The sequence below is a fragment of the Callithrix jacchus genome, chromosome 2 (assembly GCF_049354715.1).
Source record: "Callithrix jacchus isolate 240 chromosome 2, calJac240_pri, whole genome shotgun sequence".
Lineage (NCBI taxonomy): Eukaryota > Metazoa > Chordata > Mammalia > Primates > Cebidae > Callithrix > Callithrix jacchus.
The window spans coordinates 116251155-116272915 of NC_133503.1; the positions used below are offsets into that span (position 1 = coordinate 116251155).

The window sequence follows — 21761 nt, forward strand, 5'->3', positions numbered from 1 at the left end:
GAATCATCAACCAAAAGGCTGAGGACTTCTTAGCAAGAACCTACATCTAAGAGGTGTTAGTAGAAAATAGAAATAGCATAAGACACAAAGAAGCAAAGAGGAGAGTTCGAGGCAAGCAGGAACCAATTTACTGACTCATTCATTCGACAAATATTTATCAACAACTATTATATAAGAGGTACTGAGTGCTAGGGATACAGGCATGCCTCCCAGAGCTTACAGTTTAGAAGGGAGTAACAAAGGGTATGGAGGAAAAGGACATAATTTATAGATGATGGGGAGTGCTATAATAAAGGCAACGAAATGGGAATTCCCAAAAGATACAGTCTTGGGCTGTGATGGGAAGGGTGAAAATGAACCGAGATGAGATGATGAGATGAGATGAGATGAGATGAGATGAGATGAGATGAGATGAGATGAGATGAGATGAGATGAGATGAGATGAGACGAGACGGTGAGGCAAGGCTATCTGAGGAGGTGACATTTGGGTTGAGAACTGCAAGGAGAGAAACCATTCCTGAGAAGAGCTGGAATGATTCTGTCAGGGATTCCAAGGAAGGAGGAGAAGGGCTTAAGGGGTAGTCAGAAGTATCAAAGACTACAAAACTGCCCAGCTGGGGACCTTTGCATTTGTTAATTAGGAGGCCATCTGGGTTCTTGAAAGCTGCAGTCTTGAAAGATAAGAATATAAATTAAAACTCTAAATTTTCTAATCTTCATTTTTGAGAGAAAAAAAACAACCAGATTTGTGATTTGGGGGAATTTTAGATAGGACTGCCAGAGACCCCTGTTAGAGTTCTGTTGGAATATGTCAAGCACTTGATCTTTTTTGCCAGTTTTCTCCACAAAAATTAGACATCCCTATACAATACAAAACCATGCAATGATTGAACGCAAATGCTAATATTAATCATACCTTTTCTTTTCTTCCCCAGGCTTCACAAGGCTTGCTGCTCAGGCAGTATCTATTGTAATCAGCAAGTTACCTACGGTGATTGCATGTTTGTCTCCCCCAATTAAATACTTCTTTTTTCTGTCTGAGAGAAAAATGTCAAAAAACTTTGTTGAATTGAAGAAAGCTGGCCTGCTTGTCTGGAACTTGATTGTAATTATATGTCGGATATTTGAGGACGGAAACACTGTGGAACTTTTAACAGGTGCCTCCCTTGACAGATGGAGTAAAGAAAAACTGGGTTTAATTTGTATGTGTTTGGAAAGCATCATGGGAGACCAGACAAGTATCCCTAATCAAATGATCCAAAAGGTCATACAGAGCATTGAGCAGCAGAAGCCCAACTGGATTGAATGCCAATTGTTGAAAGCAAGGAAACTGGGCACTGAATGGTAAAGCGATGTTTTTCTTTCACTAGATTTCATCAGATGCTTTCACAATAACAAAATCACCAATAAACAACAATATATTGTCAGATGGGCAGCATTAGTATTTTGCTAAATTCATGGGAGCCTTGATGAATATAAAAAAAGATAAGAATCCCATTAAAAATTGGATGGTTGCACATTTCTTGTCTTCTTAAAATGTGAACCCCATTGACACACTGGAACATTATACTTGTTTAGTCACCGTCTTAAGGTTTCTGATTAAAAGGGTGGTAGTTAAACCCAGGAGAATTTAGTTTCACTCCTTTTCAGTGTGCAAACAGGTATCTAGTGGATAGCCTGGAACATTTTGTAAATGGATTGGGCATGGAGATTAAATTAAGAAGGAATTAATGGATATAAAAGGCTTTTTATTGCTTTCTGTGTACCTGATTGTCAAAAAGGTACACATTTTTCATCTGGTAATGTAAGAATCCCAGAGGGCAACTAGGGCATATCACACTCCAGCTATAAACACACCCAGCTGTTTCTGTATGAAAATGTCAGCCTTCTCATAGGTTTGTCACTAAGAGCTAAGTGATTTGTGGTACTGCAAAGATTTTTAAGGGTCCCTGATGAATTTAAATATGTACATAGAGTCCTCCTGTCTTAAAATTAGTCTTCAGATACAGAAATACATGATATTGATAAAGGAATTCCAGCTCACATGGTCTATACATCACTGTCAGCCCGTTTTAAAAACACCCATACACACTGTCCCTCATTCTTTTAAAATGTATTCATGTTGCTAGCAGATACTAATATAACTTTCTGCCTGAAATGACTAAAAGTCACCTGAAATATGGTTACTCTTACTAAAACATGGTAGTGATAAAGAGGTCAGGCTTTGGATTCAGATGGGCAAGTACAAATCCCTCATAAAAGGGTCATCTTTTTCAAGTTATTGAATCTCTCAAAGCCTCAGTTTCAGCGATGGTACCATACTGATAGAATTGTGTTGAAAAATTAAATAACATTCATAGAGTTCTTAGCATCAAGCTTGGAACTAGTAAGCATTTATTATGTATAAACTCTATTAAAATATTTTGCATTCACTGGTTAGTATTAAAGTAACTAATAGTGTTTACTTGTCTATGTTAATCTATAAGACTTTATATTCATCAAACTGGGAAAAAGTAGGTAATCATGATTTTCCTGGTTTCATCGTACTGACTTCTAGAAATGTACTTCTGGAGTGTCCCATGGGTGAGAATAACAGTAGCAGTCAGTCAAATGCTTAATAACATTGACAGTGACCTTCTTAATCTTTATATTTGCATTCAATACTAATTTACAGGCTTTAATCCAATGACTAAAAAATTAAGGCCAGATGTCATTAACCACGGCAGTGGTTGTAAAGGGGAGAGGAAAAACTAGAGTAAAAATAGTATATCTGATTATAGTGACAAAGTTAAATTTAGGATACTGCTGATTTAGGAGCGCCTATATCAAATAAGATTCATTTAAATCAATGTCTAGAGGCAATTCATTTAAATCAATGTAATATACCGAAGGCTACATACAAGAATCTGTAAGCTAAATGTTTTCCTTAAAAGCTGATTTTAATTTAAGTTTTAACAGGCCCAACACATCTGGTATCCCCTATAGTGGATGTTTTCTAGCTAATATTTGGCTAATTAACAATGAGCCAAAAGACTATTTACCTCTCTTACAACATGCATACAAAATGAAGAATTGCTGACTTCAAAAATACATTACAACCCTCAAAGTTTCTGAGTAATTATATAATTAGCACGATGCTACATCCTTCTCAATTTCTCAAATGATACCAATAAAAAAGCGCAGTTTTAAAGTTATTTATTGCATTTATTTGAAGAAAAGTTAAATTTGACTTAACTCGCTTTGGATAACAATCTCTTCCAGAGTTTGGGCACTATAAGAGTGTTTCTTCTTGACTTTGATTTCAAATTGATTATCTGAACAAGTGCACCTCCACCTCTAAGTATTTCTCACTAATTGGTGGTCATTTTACTCATAGATCTACACTGTGAAGAAAAATGTATTTCAAAACATGATGTCTGTATTAGGTAGAGGGTTGCCTTGGTTTTACCCTAATTTTAAAAAATTTATGAGTATGTAAGCATTTAAACAAAAATGTTTTTGTTAAGATCAATTAAGTCTTAATTACATATAAGATTAACTGGAACTACCTGATACCATTTAGCTAGATTTCCTTTTCACGTGCATCCAGATTTAACTTTGATTTTATGGAAATGGTAAAAATAACTGCAGTGGTGAAAGTGGCAGCTGTAAGTGTTGCCTGTCTTGCATACTCCCTGAAAGCATTACTATTCATTAAAATAACCTTCACTTTGTAGTAACACTCAAGCTGTAAACAGTCAACTTAGATTCTGGAGAACACACAGCACAAAAAGTAAAGAAATGTCTGTCTTTGCAAAGTAATTTGTCGAGTTGAAGATTATTGTTTTTCATCATGGTGACCCTGACTTGGCTGGCTGGGTGCATATAGAGATTAAGATTAATGCAGTTATTCCTTGGCTAAGGTCTGCCTCTTTCAGGGCACATTCTCCCTAATGACATGATTGATAGGCAGTCCCAAATACAGAGAGGAACTCATTAATCATAGCATTGACTGAATCCAATCATTTGCTTCACCTGCACAGTGATGGACAGGAAAGGATACAATTCAGGAGCCGACACTGAGATACTTCTTTGTCAGAGGGCCTCAACTTTTTCAATGTCAGCCTCAACAAAACCTGACAAGAAATTTTTTTGCAATCTGTATGCAGCTTCAAAAAGATATCTGCAAACGTATTTTATTGTAAAAATGGCTTAAAAAAAAACAAGCAATTTACTCTAGCTACTGAATATCTCTAAGTCAAAGTAGGATTTTCTTTATTTTTTAGCAAGGCTATATGATCTTAAAGTTCCTCCCTTTTTTGAGGATGTTTTGAAGCTACATGTGGAAGCAATATCAAAGTTAATGCCCAGCAGCTGGGTGTCATTTGGTACAGTCTTCAGGTCAGTGGCACTGACGCTTAGCAGAACTAATTTTATAATCATGGCAAAATCTCAGTAATGAACTGCAGTATACAGCTGATTACACCACAGTAAATTTTATTTAGTCTTGGAAACAGTGGAAAACCATGAATTTTCTTAATACTTACGTTGCAAAGTGCAATATTTCTTGTTATAGCAATTATAACAAGAAAATTAGTGTGGAATATATGTGTACATTGAATATCATAATTTTTTGCATTGATATAGTTTGAAATGTTTTAATTCTTTTTGTCATCCATTATTACCATGTAAATAATATTCAAAATCAACAATAGGTGTATGGATCCTTCTAAAAGAATTGTTTTAGAACTGTATCTTGAACATTCCTGGTGTGGTGATTGTAGACTCTTTTTCTGGAAGAATAATCAGGATAGTGATTTTTGCTAAGTATCTGTTACAGAAAGAAACAGGAGTGGGGGACATATTTTTAAAAGGCAACAAGTGTCAAAGGCCAATTTAAAATCCCCAGTGGTAAGCACCCTCCAAGAAGCACCTAGCCTATATTTAGCGTAATAGGCTCCCCCTTTTGACACTTTAATTAGTCTTCAATGTGTTCTGCAACAGGTGTAAAAAGGAATCTACAAAAGACAAAATACCAAAGCTATTTCAGGCACCAAAGATACTTTATATCCACAAAGAGAAAATACAAATTATTTCTTACATGTTCTTAAAAAGAAATGTTTTGTTTTCATCTCATGATTATAGCAATTTCAACAATTGCAGTAATGGGAAAATGTTTTATAGATAGGAGTACAAATGCAATAAAGACATGTTTTAGAAGAAACGATTCAATTTTAAAAAATGCTTTCAGGTGCTTAATTCTATGGTGCTGTTTATGTGAGCGGCAGCAGTTTGGGAAGGCTTACCTATTTCAGCGAAGTCTTTATGGATGCTTTGAATCTGAGATTTACATCAACTCTCTGCACTCAATCTCCGTAATTACTCTCCATCTTTACAATTCTTCACTACTGATATGTATATGCTTTCTTTGTATTTAGTGCATTTATGACAATGGAGAAAAGCGAGACCTCACAAGAAGGAGATATTGCTCTTGAACTGACTGAGCAGAAAATAAACATGATGGTCCTGGATCTCTGCCACAAACCAGGTGGCAGCGAGTACCTGAGGCAAATTTATCACATCATGCAGCTCAATGAGGTAGGGAAACGGCCTTTTTACCGAGCAATTAGGTGTGTACTGGCCTGAGGCAGCGTCTGCTGGCAGCTAAGGGTTAGTCAAGGAGGTGATAATACTTCTTAAAGTCAATACCAAACTCAATATTGCATTATTAATAGAGTCTATTCAGCCCCGGCTGTTCTGCATTTGTACAGAAAAAGCTTCACTGAAACAATGTAGATTTTATTTATATGGTTTAAACAATAACACGGCTCATAAACTCAGTTCAGTTCTGAATTGTAGACTAGAGGTGTAGTTGGGAATTGTGTGTTTGTGACTGTTAAGGTGATGTTAAAATCCGGTATTAGTAAAATGAGTTTTCTGAAAAGAGACTTAGCTCTTTTCCTGTAGACATCATGCTTGTGTTAGTGAAGTTGGAGGTTTTTTCTTTAATGAAAAAGCTTAAGAAGAATATTGAACTATATCCAGGAGCAACCAGATTAGCCTAGGAAAATTCATTAATACAGACACTGGTTGAACCAATGTTACGCCTTTCTATCTCTTTGCTCAGTTAAGCCTCTGACTTTGCATGTTTTTGGCTGTTTCAGTGAAAAATGTAAATAGCATGTTATCTCACCTATTTACTTGAAACAAAGTTCTCTGACTTAATCAGATTTTGGATTTGATCTTATGTGTCTGAATTAGAATGTGGCATCTAATTGTGTTTATATTTGCAAACACATGAATATAATTTTTGGAATAGTAAAAATTGTATAATGTGGATACATAGTGTTTTCATTTTATCTCAATAACATAGGCCTTTGTAACCATACATTTTCAAGGAATAAATTAAATTTGACAACAGCATTTTACAACTTGATTACATAAATGTTTTATCCACCATTAGCTATCTGAAAGTTACTTCAAGTAAATCTTGTCTCCTGGATTTCACAGAGCTAATCAAACAGTCAATAAACAGGTGATATAACAGTATATTCCATCATGGCCTCAGAAGGATGTAAAAAATTTGTAGCTATGAGATATAACTCTGTCCTTATGGCAACAGAGCTCAGTTTGTAATTGTTACAAAGTAACACAACCTATTCACTCTTGTCAGTGATCCCTCATAGCTTGCTTAGGGTTTCTATTTGGGAAACTCAGTTCAGGTTGGCAAACTGAAAGACTTCTATTGTAAAGTGATGTTTCTCATTGGTATGTCCACCTGGCCATTCAGATTGGCCAAAGTCATTGTGGCGACTACTGAGGAACAGATGTTGCAGTGTTACCCCCATATCCTTAGTTAAGCAGTGTTACAATTAGCTCTGAGGATGGTAAAGTTGGTATGAATTGCCAAACTAATAGGATAGTCCTATTTTTAAAGATGCATATTAAAAAGCTCAATAATCACCAATAAGCAAGATCATCCAAAATTGAACTGGATATTTATTGGCCATCAGTTATCTGGTTATACTCTGGAAAGACAAAGGCTGTACTTGCCCCATAGAGTTCATATAACTCTGAGGTAGTGGTTCTGAAGAGGATACCATGAGATATACACTAGGGTATCACCACATTTTGCTCAGTGATATGATTTCTTTTGTAACAACTGAATATATTTACTGTTATAGTAATGTCCATCAGATGGGGTATAGAGCTAAGTATTGGGTGGTTTACTGGGCTGAATGAGGCATGGCACTGCAAGGTAAAAGGCATAATGTTACATGAGGCTAGAAGCAAAGAAAGAACTTTGCCTTGTAACTATTACAAAAACACAGGCAATAAGCCCAAACAACATACCATGACTAGGTGACTAGTATAGTACTTATGACTGCTTTTCTACTGTGAGGTATTGCTATGCTGTAAGTGATATTGCATTGTGATGTTTGCACATTTCATGAGTAGTGCTGTGAGTCTTCAGCACCTTCAGATGTGCTGCTAAATATTTCTGAAGACTGTAATATCACTAGTGAAGCATTTATGGGTACAGGCCTAGCTGAGGGGAAGAATGGGTATGCCATTCATAGAGACAAGTAAGTTATCAGGGAAAATGGGGTTAAAAATGCTTTGTCTTTGAGATAAAGATAAGATGTTCAAGCAAAAATGTCTCATTATAGTTAAGGCCCTGACAATAATGTTGTGTCACATCTCTTGAACCTGGTGACATCCCCTGTTGACTTAAATGGGGATGTCACCAGGTTCAAGAGACTGAAGAGACTTTGTGCTGGCAAACAAGACATGGGGTTTTATTGGGAGCTTATATACAGTGAAGGGAGTCCTGTGGTAGTGGGCCGGGCAGGAAAACCACAACCACTAGCAAGAGGCATGCAGTTTATATAGTATTTTTATTTAACACCCTCTACCTAAGAACCTCCTCCTGAAAACCTTCATTTAACCCCAAACAGAGGGCCTCAATTCCCTGTATGGCTCCAATACCATGGGATGGGCCAGGTTCCTCATAGATAAATAATGGATCTCAGGTTGGCTCCTCTCAGATTCCTTAACTTAGAACTCTGAAAATACATTCGAGTGTGTCTGCCATACAAGGTCATTCTCAGGTTATGATCAAGTAATCACTGTCAGGTGCATAAACCATACACATGGGCACAAATGAGAGCAAACGTGCATATAGATTTGGTCTGTGTGAGTGTGGTAGTTGAGGTCATCAGACTAACAAAACTCTTCAGTGAAGAGAAATGGAAAAATGATGAATAGAGGAATAAGCTTTGATGTAAATGTACAGGTAAGGTGTTCAAGAAAGAATGGAAATCTTCCAAAGATATGGCCCAGTTAGTGGTGAATGTGATTAAAGCAGTGTCACAGTTAAAGAACCTGAGGTTTTTAAGAAGGGTTAGTGATGAGTGTCAGTGCAGTACCCAGAAAGATCAACAAAGGAGAAAATTCCATTTTCTTCACAATTTACAACAGAGCAGTTGCTCTTTTTTGAATAGTGGAAATAGTCAAAATGTAGTTACATAAGATGAAATCAGTTAAGACAGATTGTTATTAATCAAAACAAAGTATTTTTGTCAATGAAGAAAGTATTCCTTTTAAAAATTGTATTTGTATAAATTATAATGGAGAAAAGTTTTGTTTCTGTTCAATAATCTGAAGTTAGGCATAAAATTATTTTCTGATGGCTTTATCATTAATAATATTTAGCAAGAGTCCATATGACCCTCTATCAGACACTAAATCATTAATCTTTCTAAAGAGATATGCTCTACAACAGGGGTCCCCAACCCCTGGGCCACAGACCTCTACCAGTTGGTGGCCTGTTAGGAGCTGGGCCATACAGCAGGAGGTGAGTGGCAGGACAGTGGGCATTCCCACCTGAGTTCTGCCTACTGTCATATCAGCAGTGGCATTATTTTCTAATAGGAGCATGAACCCTATTGTGAACTGCACCATTTGAGGGATTTAGGTTGCGTGTTCCTTATGAGAATCTAATGCCTGATGATCTGAGGTGGAATGGTTTCATCCCAAAATCATATTCCACCTCTCCCCATCCGTTTCCATGGGACAATTGTCTTCCCGGAAACTGGTCTCTGGTGCCAAAAAGATTGGGGACTGCTGCTCTATAACAAGTTCAAGAAATAACTATGATCATTAACTTCAGTGGTGGTTTCTTTCGATTTTTAGGGTTTTATAATCTAAAATTTTCCCCTCACAGTTAACACATGGGCATTCATAAAGTTATAGAGGCACAGAAAAAAGCACAGTGTACTGAAACCAGACAAAAGTGGTTCCTCACCACAGCTCTACCTCTCACCTCTGTGTGATCTCAAGATTGTCCCCTGATCTTTCAGCGCCAACTATTAAGTCTGACGCTAGAGTTTCTCAACTTTCCTGTGCCTACAGATCTACTGGGAATTCTTTTCTTTTTTTTTTTTGAGACGGAGTCTCTCTGTCACCCAGGCTGGAGTGCAGTGGCATGATCTCTGCTCACTACAACCTCTGCCTCCCGGGTTCAAGTGATTCTCTTGCCTCAGCCTCCCAAGTAGCTAGGAATACAGGCTCCTGCCACAACACCTGGCTAATTTTTGTATTTTTAGTAGAGACAGGGTTTCACCACATTGGCCAGCCTGGTCTGGAACTCCTAACCTCAGATGATCTGCTCACATTGGTCTCCCAAGGGCTGGGATTACAGGTGTGAGCCACTGCGCCCAGGTGGGAATTCTTGTTAACAGGCAGGTTTTGATTCAATAGGGTCCAAGATTCTACTTTCATTTTCTTTTCTTCGTCTTCTTTTTTTTTTTTTTGAGATGGAGTCTTGCTCTGTCACTTAGGCTAGAGTGCAGTGGCATGATCTCAGCTCACTACAACCTCTGCCTCCCAAGTTCAAGAGATTCTCCTGCCTCAGCCTCCCAAGTAGCTGGAATTATAAGTGCTTGCCATAACACCTGGCTAATTTTTATACTTTTAGTAGAGACAGGTTTTCACCATGTTGGCCAGGCTGGTCTGGAACTGCTGACCTTGTGATCCACCTATCTTGGCCTCCCAAAGTGTTGGGATTACAGGCATGAGCCACCGGACCTGGCTAAGATTCTGCTTTTCTCACAAGCTCCCAGGTCAGGGTTAACTCTGATTCAGTGCCCAGACTTTGAGTAGCACAGGTGTTTTGGATGACCTTTCGGTGCTAACATTATGAACTTCATCCTAATCCTAACCTTGAAGAAAAAAATTACATTGTGACACACAAGAACATTTATATTTTTTAAATCTATTAGATGACTTATTTATTAATAGTAAGCATTTATTAGTTGATGGAAGACTTTTAGTCATTTTAATTTGTCATCTTTCAGGAAAAGTTCCATAAAATACATTAGGATTGTTCACCTTATTTATTTATGGGTGGAAAATGAAATATAATGTTGTAGATTGGCTTTTTTGCCCAGGCCTGCACTGGCAGTTGGGGGCTTATCATAACACATTTTGAGCTTCGATTGAACCTTGATATTTTTCAGTCTATGGGTTGGAAATAAAGTTTAGGATTTTGCATTATAATTAATTCTGCATTGAATGAGACTGCTTGCAGTAAAATATCAGAATACTCAGTGCTCTGATGAGCCTAGAGTAGTTAACAACTACACTTAATGAATGGATGAGCAATCTTGTACTGTGACTAATCATGTAGCTGAGTTAAGTTTTGGTAACCAGACACGTTAATATGTGAACCAGTGACAAGACAATGCTTGTTAAAAAGGTCCTGATATATCAATCATACATTCATTATATAAGAGTTTGGTAAATGGTTTCCTAATCAATACTATATATTAGGTAAACCTATTTTTGATGGGTTTATTGCAATGCTGACTGGTACTTGCTATGTATCTTCTAAAAATGTGTTCTTCCCTGAGGCAAATAATACACTGTAATCTAGCAAATGTGCTGAAAGGATAAATTTGGATATTGATCAGTTTACTTTTACAGAGAATGTCTGCTTCTCACCGTCACAACTTGTAATTTCTTTTCTTTGAAGGAATATTTAAAAGATCAGCTGTTTTCTATGAATAGTTCAGAGGAAAAGCCATTACCCATCCGACCTTTAAAGACGACCTTGAAGAGTGTGGAAGATCAGCCTTCTGCCTTTAACCCTTTCCATGTGTATAAGGCATTTAGTGAACACATGCTAGATCAGGTATGTGGAAATTAAATGGTAAATTTAATTTAAATGTGTGGTTTCTTTAAGTAAGAAAAAAATTTCTTTGTGTTTGAGTATTTACTCATAAGCTTTTTTGGTAGGAAGCAAAAGACCTTGTACATGGTCTGTACAAATTGACTTTTAAAAGTTTCTTTACCTTCTTTTTATTTGTCAAACTGATAGATATGTTTGGTCTGTAAAACTTAACTTTTGGCCAGGTCAGTGTACCATGGGCAGAGGAAACATCTGTTAGGCCGTGTCTACAGAAGACTGAAGAAGCAGTTATTTTTTAACATTCCTTTCCTCCCTTGTCACCCCCATGCCCCAATACACACACTCACAAAACACCTTGCAACCTTTATGAATGTATCAGGCAAATTAGAAAATAGTTAAAATTAATTATATATAAATAGAGCACTGAGCTCCTGGTTTAAGTGGCATGGGGTAAATTTTCTTTTTATAACCATAGACACATTCCCAAATTTAAAATGAATTTGTTAATGATTTTAAGGCCAGGCTATTTGGAATAAAGTCAATGTGATAAACACTGCACATTTTTTAATGTCAGATTGTGCCATTGTTTAAGCTACATGTTTTAGTATATACCCTGAAAACATCATCTTTCTGCCAAAGTAGTTGAAATCTAAAGTTGCTTTGGCTTTGTTCATTCTTCTGGTGGCTTTTCCCAGAAACCTCTTGACAGACAATTTGAACCAACAGGGCAGAAGAGAAGGATTGCTTGACCTAGAGTTCTGATGAAAATAAGAATGAAAACAATGGCCTAATTCAGCATGCAGATAATATTTTTACCATGCCTGTTACAGCTCTAGTCTACACTCATCAATACTGTAGTGGAGTAAGACCTTCAAATGCTGACAACCCAGGGCAGAATTCTCCTGCTCTGTGACAGGATTGTAGTGCTCGATTAATCAGCAGGTGACAGGGGATAGCTCTTGTTGGATTTTAAACATCAGTCTGGACTCTTGTTATCAAAACTATTTCATTTTAAGGAGCATAAGCATTTATAATACTTTAAATATACTATTTAAGTTTGAGTTTATTGGCTCCTTTTTTATGTTATGAATTACATTGCTCCAAACCATAAATAATTACTGTAGCTGTTAAATTTTCCTTACTTCCTTTAAATAAATGGCATATTTTATTGAGTTCTGAATTATAAGATTATTCTTCACAGTAATTTTTCTCCTTAGTCTTTGTGAAATTTCTCTTAATGCGAAGAAAGAATCATTTATGTAATTTACACTTACAGATCCTCATAATCTTCCCTTTAAAGCATTTTCTTAACTAAAAAGATACCATTAATATCACACTCTAATTAAGTTGTATCTTATAATTTGATTCTTAGCACTTCCAAGTTTGTTTTTTAATCAAAGTTTTGGTTGCTGAAAAGAAAATCAAACAAAAAATTGATGTGATGTATGCAAAAGTTGCCAATGATTTTGCTTTGCTTTTCAAGCAGTCTCCTTCTCAGAGAAACTTGTTGGGCAAATGCCATTAACACTTGGAAGAATAACGACTCAAGAAATTGATTTATATTTTTATAAATAATGACTACATCCCCAAATGGATTTATAAATTAATTGCTGTCTTATTGGAATAAAAACCTTCTTCTGTGGTCATGATTGATGTTATCTGTCTAAGTCCTTGTTCTGGACCCCCCTCCTTCTTAGTTAGTCTATCACAGCTGGAGCTTTAATTTACTGATCATATTAACTCTGATTAATAACTAACAATAGTGTCTTCTCATTTATCAACAGTCAGCCATCACAAAATGGAACTGGAATTGGACAAACTTGCTGCCAAATTATCTGGGACTGGATAAGATGACCTTCAGTGTGCTGCTCAAAAACAGGTAATAAAATTGGGGATCTTGGAGGTCTGGTTGAGGGACAAGGTTCTGTGTGTGTGTGTGTGTGTGTGTGTGTGTGTGTGTGTACACATACCCATGTTTTACTAGCATACTTTTGGGAAAAGTAAAAACATTTTATCAGCAGAGGAATCTCTTTTATTTTCTTCCTCTCCAGCCTCCCATCTTTTAAAAATATTGTTGAAATTATATGACTATACTCTTTAAATGCCATTCTCTATAGTGAAAATATGTAAAAGGCAGTAACATTTGTTTCAGAGATGAAATTAGTGGATTTTAGTCTGAATTTTAAATATTTTTGACTTTGTATATTTAATAGTTCACTATTGTAAACACGAAAAGTTATTAACTTGAACATAATTATAATACTATACCTTTGTTTACAACAACATAATGAATGCATATAAACTGCCAAGCCAAATCAACTAGTCTAATCAGGAAAACATGTAAGTAAAACTGTCATGATTAAATTTTTCACTTTTCAGCCAGTTATGTTGGCACTGTCTTAACGATGGCCACAGTAGCATGTTATTTTACAAACACACACACACACACACACACACACACCCCAGTACAAGCTAATGAAATGATAATGTGATTTCAGCCTAGGAAACTACATGTAATTTATTTTGCACAAAAGTATGAACACTTTTTCTTGGATATATTAACATGGTTTTTAAAAAATATTTAAAGTTTCAGTGAAAACTATAAGGTATAAACTTTAAAACTTTGGATTTTTAATCAAGTATAATACATTTTCAAATGCGATATATTTATATGAGATTCCCTTTATTGTTTGAGTCATCTGTGTGCTTATAGCTAAGATTGAGAGTTATCATCTAGATGATCTTTGTGATACCGAATGTATTTCCATATCTTTTTGCAAAAATATTGAATATCTTTTGTTTTTTAAAGAAAATAATGACAATAACATCGTAGAATTGTCAAATCATTCTTTAGAAATCTGGATGAATATAAGAAAATATCTTAAGAGAGAGACTGTAGTATTTCCCAGAAGGAAATTATGGAGGCAGCTTTATTGCCAATAAAAGCTATAGCTTAGATGTGAGGTCACAATGGTATTTATAATACTTGACCCCTGAATTAAGCTCACCCACCCATCATAGAGAAAATTCAACCACGCAGAAGCTTACTGATCAACACCAGAGCCTTTCCCCAGCAAGCTTACCACCTGGCTGGCAGCAGTCCAGATGTACTGTATTTGTACACAAGCCTCCAGAGGTGTACCCCTACTGTCCCAAAGATGTTAGGAGAGGTGAGAGGTGGGGTTGGTGGAGGACAGGCCAGATCCTCTGTTGAATACATAGTCACATGATGTTTATACGATATTATATGTCTGTCTGGAGACAAGCTAAGAAAGATAAGTAATTATTTTCCTGTTTGGAAATTTTTGAGTTTATGTAGATTAACTGTATTATATTTTACTAAATTTATTTTCAGTCATGAATTACTGCTTCCAATCCACTAAATGGTCCTCTAGGTCCAACACATCCCTCAAAACATACTGCATTTGCTTTTTATAATATTCATCTTTAAGTGAATTTGTGCTTTAAGCAGAATTGGATGTTTTTGTTTTTGTTTGAGGACATTGGATCACTAACTATTAAAGTATGTTTTCCTAAGATCTGTGCAGGAGTGGGTGGGAAAAAAGAACTTCCACAAATTTAGCCAGAAACAACAGGTCAAAACAGTTTTCTTGGAAAAGGTTCATAAATTTTTAATAGAAATAGCTAGAATTTCATCTTAATAAGAACCTTGGATTTTTAAAGAATGGTATGAAAATCATTCTACCGCAAAGCTACCACACACAAGCTATGATGAACCTAACTGATCCACTTTAGAAGGATTAAAGACACCTGAGGGTTTTCAATCTCTTCTCTCACTCTCCCATTCATTTTAAGAATGTTATTTATGTGTTTTGATTAATATTGAACCGGTAAGGAAATTGTTAGTTTCTTGATGACACGCTCTTGTCTCTCTTATTTAGACTTACCTGAAAATGCTGATATTTTTTTAATAGTACTATGTTGACAAAATGGTTATCTGAAAGATACATACTTGAAAATGAGACCAGGCCGGGTGCAGTGGCTCACACCTGTTATCTTAGCACTTTGGGAGGCCAAGGCAGTTGGATCACGAGATCAGGTGTTCAAGACCGACCTGGCCGAGATGGTGAAACCCCATCTCTACTAAAAATACAAAAATTAGCCAGGCATGCTGGTGGGTGCCTGTAATCCCAGCTACGCAGGAGGCTGAGGCATAGAATTGCTTGATCCCGGGAGGGGGAGGTTGCAGTGAGCCGAGATCACACCACTGCACTTCAGCTTGGGCAACAGAGCCACACTTCATCTCAAAAAAAAAAAAAAAGACCATAGGACATTGAGCTTTTAGAATGAGAGCTATATATGCCATCCAACATCTACCAACTATGGTGTTTGGGGTTAGGTGTAGCCAAAAGAAAGAGTTCAGAGCAGTTTAGCTGAATATGCTGTTTTTTCTCCCAAATTCACCAATTAAATGAGTCACTTGTTCTCTTTTTGCCTCTTTTACTGGTAATATATTTGTAATAGTCTATCTCTATACTATGTTCTAGTGTATGTATGGGGCTGTGAATGTTGTCTGAGAACATAATATTAAAAGAAAAATGAACTGAAATATACAAGTATGATAACAGTTAAGGAGAAAGAAAAAGAATCCTTTTTATTCACCTTAAATTCCTTTGTGCCTTGTCTTCAGCATTCATATAATAAGCAGACCATCTGTGGAATTAGTCTCTGCATATGCGTAGAGTGCACTAGACTTCCCTTACCCCCCAAATAACGTGGAGACTGGAAAGCAGGATTCCTGGGTACTCAGGCACTTACATTTGACTTTAGATTTCCTTATCTTTAAAATGAAATAATAATAATTGTAAAGCTACTTCATGGAGATTGTTGACACAATCAAGAGTGCTAAAGTATTTGGAAGTGTTTTTGAAAGCTGATAACATAATAGAGTCATCTCTCAGTATCCATTGGGGATTGGTCCCAAGACCCTCTCAGGTACTAAATTCTGCAGATGCCAAGTCCCTGATATAAAATGGTGTGTCATATTTGCATATAACCTATGCATATCCTCCCATGTACTTTAAATCATTTCTAGATTACTTATAATACCTAACGCAATTCTCACACATCAGTTTATTTGTATGGATTCAGTGTAATACTTTGCATGCGACAAATTCAAGTTTCACTTTTTGGAACTCGGTGGAATGTTTTTTCCCAAAGTATTTTCTGTCTGAGGTTCATTTAATTCATGGATGCAGAACCCACAGATACAGAGGCCCCACTGTACATATTCACAAAAGTAGTAACATAGCAGCAGTGTTGGTATCTAGTCAGGTAAGGAAACTGTAAAGTCCATTAAGGATTAGTAGAAAGTTGTTGTAAGATTGAATACTCAGACCACTCAGGTTATGTGGACTCCAGGCCTAAACCAATAGTGAGGATCAGAGCAAGTATCAGATCAGAAGCCAGGCAGTGGGCCCATAGGTCTGGAAGATAAACAGAAAATGAGCAAGACAGAAAGTCAAAAAGCCAAGTGAACCACTCAGGTAATAAAGACTCAGGAGGTAAAGACTTGAAGGACCGTTCAGACACATGAAAGAGATCTGTGGGGCCACAAAAGTGTTGGTATCTGAGTCAATACTGGCCTTTGTTTCATAGGCTGGTTCTGTGCCGACTCCAAAGGAAGAATAAATCTTGAAGCAGCTGCCTGAGTCCTTGGCAAAAATGTGTTCTTCACTCACTATCTGACCTCATCTCAGAACACCTCCTTCCAATTCACGATGTCTAAATAGAATGCTTTCTTTACATTCTTTGGATTTTCTAAACGCTTTCCTGTTTCAGGGTCTTGGTACTTGCAGTTCCCTCAGCTCTTCAAGTGGCTGGTGCAGTCTTGTCCATCTGAGACAAATGTTACCTCCTAAGGAGACTTTTCTATCTCACCCACCTAAAGGGATCCTCCAGGCTACTCTAGCATTCTACTGTACTGTGTTTTCTTGAGTTATTGCTATCTGAAATATTTGTTTCTGGTTATTGATTGTCTTTTGATCTTACCCTCTGTGGTAGAATGTAAACTCCATGAGAATAGCACCTTGTTTGTCTTATCCCGGTGATGTCTTCAGTACCTAGAACAGCCCTTGAATACAAAGCAGGCTCTAAGTAGTGTCTGTTAAATTAATTAATAAAAAAAAATGAGGAATAAGAATGCAGAGAAAAAATCAGCTCCTGACAGATGAGCACAGGGTAGGTATTCTTATGTGATGTTTGATTAATAGACATGTAGGTTTAAGAATATTTGCTGGAGGGCTGGGCGCGGTGGCTCAAGTCTGTAATCCCAGCACTTTGGGAGGCTGAGGCGGGTGGATCACGAGGTCAAAAGATCGAGACCCTCCTGGTCAACATGGTGAAATCCCGTCTCTACTAAAAATACAAAAAATTAGCTGGGCACGGTGGCGCATGCCTGTAATAATCCCAGCTACTCAGGAGGCGGAGACAGGAGAATTGCCTGAACCCAGGAGGCGGAGGTTGCGGTGAGCCGAAATCACGCCATTGCACGCCAGCCTGGGTAACAAGAGCGAAACTCCATCTCAAAAAAAAAAAAAAGAATTATTTGCTGGAAAATCTGAAGTAGAAAAAAAAAATCTATGTGCATATTAATTTTCTTCCTTTTCCAAATGGGGGTGAAAATCAGGTTATTTAAGCTGTGTGTGTTTAAAATAATACATTGTAACAGCCACAAAAAGAATAAAATACCTAGGAATACAGCTAACCACGGATGTGAAACATCTCTACAACAAGAATTATAAACCACTGCTCAAGGAAATCAGAGATGACAAAAGCAAATGGAAGCATTTCATGCTCATGGATAGGGATGATCAGTATTGTTAAAATGGCCATACTGCCCAAGTAATTTACAGATTCAGTGCTATTCCTATCAAACTACCAATAACATTCTTCACATAATTAGTTATTTTCAAATTCATATGGAACAAAAAAGAGCCCAAATATCAAAGGCAAGCTTAAGCAAAAAGAACAAAGCTGGAGGTATCATGTTACCTGACTTCAAGTTATACTACAAGGCTACAGTAAACAAAACAGCATGGTATGGTACAAAAACAGACACAAAGACCAATGGAACAGAATAGTGAGCCTAGAAATAATGCTACAGAGCTACAACCATCTGATCTTCAAAGTTCACAAAAACAAGCAATGGGTAAAGGATTCTTTATTTATTTATTTTTGAGACAGAGTTTTGCTCTTGTTACCCAGGCTGGAGTGCAATGGCATGATCTCGGCTCATCACAACCTCTGCCTCCTGGGTTCAGGCAATCTCCTGCCTCAGCCTCCCGAGTAGCTGGGATTACAGGCACACGCCACCATGCCCAGCTAATTTTTTGTATTTTTAGTAGAGACGGGGTTTCACCATGTTGACCAGGATGGTCTCGATCTCTTGACCTCATGATCCACCTGCCTCGGCCTCCCAAAGTGCTGGGATTACAGGCTTGAGCCACCGCACCCAGCCAAGGATTCTTTATTAAATAAATGGTGCTGGGATAACAGGCTTGTCATATGCAAAAGACTGAAACTGGACTCCTTCCTTACACCATATACAAAAATCAATTTGAAACTAATTAAAGACTTAAATATAAAACTGAAAACTATAAAAATCCTGGGATATAACCTAGGAAATACCATCTAGGACGTAGCCCTTGGCAAGGATTTCATGATGAAGATGAAAAAGCAACTGCAACAAAAACAAAAATTGACACTTGGGATCTAATAAACTAAAGAGCTTCTGTCTGTTTACTCTGTTCAAAGGAACTATGAACAGAGTAAAAAGACAACCTACAGAATGGAAGAAAATACTTGGAAATTATGCATCCAACAAAGTTCTAACATCCAGCATCTATAAGAAACCAAGTGGGCCAGGTGTGGTGGCTCAAGCCTGTAATCCCAGCACTTTGGGAGGCCAAGGTGGGTGGATCACGAGGTCAAAAGATCGAGACCATCCTGGTCAACATGGTGAAACCCCGTTTCTACTAAAGATACAAAAAATTAGCTGGGCATGGTGGCGCATGCCTGTAATCCCAGCTACTCAGCAGGCTGAGGGAGGAGAATTGCCTGAACCCAGGAGGTGGCGGTTGCGGTGAGCCGAGATTGCGCCATTGCACTCCAGCCTGGGTAACAAGAGCGAAACTCCATCTCAAAAATAATAATAATAATAATATGTGACGCATATACACTACAGAAAGCTATGTAGCCATGAAAAAGAATAAGACTACATCCTTTGCAGGAATGTGAATGGAGCTGGAGACCATTATCCTAAGCAAACTAATACAGGAACAGGAAACCAAATATTGCCTATTCTCGCATATAAGTGGGAGCTAAACACTGAGAACACACAGACACAAAGAAGGGACCAACAGACTCTGGGGCTTACTTGAGGGTAGAGAATGGGAGGAGGGAGAAGACCGAAAAGCTGCCTGTCAGGTGCTATGCTTATTACCTGGGTGATAAAATAATCTGTACATCAAACTCCTGTGACATGCAATTTATCTTTATGACAAACCTGCACATGTACCCCTGAACCTAAAATAAAAATTAAGTAAATAAATAAAATCCCCATTGTTATTATTGTTATGTAAATTTGGCTCAGATTAAAATAACAGAAAGCTGGTCTTTAGTTAACCGATTCAATTCAAGTCATAACCTTTTCAGCAACAAGGTCTGTTTTATACTCCATGGCTTATAAATCTTTTGACATTTGGGTGACAGAGTTTGTGTTTGTTAAATGATATAAAAAAATGCAAGTTGAAAACTTAAAGGTGGAGTTCACTGGAAACAGTATCCAATGAAGCCTTTGCAAATTAATTATATGTGATTATTTTGAGGCATTTGAAGAACGGTATAGTAGGTAAGGCCTGAGAAAACAGATTCTGCATATATAATATATGTGTTTCAATTTAGAAAGTTTTCTATTGTGAAAAATAAAGACTCCCTAGAGTTTCAGAAAATCAACATATATATCAGTTCTACGTCTCTACCTTTGATGCTATCTAAGTACAGTGATTGTACATTGATCTTTTGAAGTAATAAACGTATTTTTCACAGTTTCTTACTATTAGTTTTTTGCTTTTGTTCTCACCCACTTTAAAATAAATCCAGACTAGAGAATGAGATAGTGATTGCATTTGCAGGAGAGTGGACCAAAAGGAGCACTCCCTTCCCTCATTCATGGAGAAGCTCCAGATTGCCATTTTGATATTGTTTTCTTTGTCACTGGAAGAAATTTATGTGTTTCTTTTCTCTTTACCTTATTTATTCCAAACTAATTCCCTAGAACTGTGGTGTTGAAAATAATCTGTGAATACAGTGCAGTGCTGTGCTATTTTAACCATCTAAATATACTGCATATGAGTTTGGCTTCAAGTTGAGCAAACACAATTAAATATGATGGCAGGAACAGCAGAAGGGGTGTTGGAGGCAGATTTCTGGCTGTCACTTTGGGGCCTGTCCAGGTGGACAATAACCATACATCTGAGAAGAAACAGAGATTAGAAAACATGTTTTAGAAGAGGCATTGATCTGTGGAGTTGATTGTTTGCTTTTAATGATAATAATTATTAAAGTACCTTTACCCTATATTCGATTATAGTGTGTGCCCTGTGGTGTGTAGAGAGTAGAAAATATTGTCTCTGGCCTCAAACTGCACACACTGCACTCTCAAATGACTGTTCTCAGGCAGTGCTACCATTAGCACAATGTTTATAGTTGCTCACAGCAGTAAATTCCTGGTGCAGCAGCAGGCGGCCTGGTTATGGAGAAGTGGGTTTAAGAAAAAGGAGAAGCTGATTTTACGAGTACACACCTCTGAGTCATTACATACATAAGCCATGCCGTTCAAATTTGGTGGGTTTTTTAATGCTCCAGTTCCCTAGAAAATTGTTTTCTTCCTTCCGCCACCAAAAGACCTCAGACTCAGTGACTCTCTCTCTACCCATCATCTTCTCAAACAAGAGAAAGGTTTTCTCTTATTCTGAAATCTACAGCAGCATTTTTGCACAGAGATTTTATTTTTGCAAAGAAATTGTCTAACATGTATTTAAAATGCATACAATTTTTGTTTGTTTGTTTTTGGTTTTGGTTTTTTGAGATGGAGTCTCTCTTACTCTGTCACCAGGCTGGAGTGCAGTGGCGCAATCTTGGCTCACTTCAACCTCCACCTCCCAGGTTTAAGTGATTCTCCTGCCTCAGCCTCCCAAGTAGCTGGGACTACAGGCACATGCCACCACGCCCAGCTAATTTTTGTATTAAAATGCATAAATTTAACAATCTGATCCTCAGAATTTCTAGGGCCAAGGGAATTAGTACATGAACCAAACTCATACATGTGTGTTATTTCCTGATGGGTAACTTGTATGTCTGTTGTTTTTTATGGTGTATAAAGCGCTTTCACCCTAATCTCCTTTGATTCTCACTACAACCATGTAACAAGAGACAGGTACTCTTGAGGATGCAGAACATTAAATAATATGCCCAAGATCACAGACATTTCATGGCAGCTCAAAAGAGCCCCAAGATGAAGGCTTCTGGTTTTGTATCAGCCATAGTATCTGGTACTTTATCTACTAAT

At 37.2% G+C, this 21761-nt stretch overlaps 1 protein-coding gene across 15 annotated transcripts in view; it reads left to right on the plus strand.

Moving 5' to 3' along the window:
- The window catches only part of KIAA0825 (KIAA0825 ortholog), a 451052-nt gene that overhangs the window by 211283 nt on the left and 218008 nt on the right, over positions 1-21761 (plus strand). For 13 of the 15 annotated variants that reach the window (XM_035292225.3, XM_008991795.5, XM_017969783.4 and 10 more), the window contains 4 exons: positions 936-1344; positions 5418-5577; positions 11015-11173; positions 12955-13049. In XM_035292225.3, the coding sequence (XP_035148116.1) occupies positions 936-1344; positions 5418-5577; positions 11015-11173; positions 12955-13049 (823 nt within the window). Of the gene's footprint in view, positions 1-935; positions 1345-5417; positions 5578-11014; positions 11174-12954; positions 13050-16789; positions 17321-21761 lie in introns of those variants that run through there. The other 2 variants (XM_054252589.2, XM_078365162.1) reach the window with 1 other exon arrangement.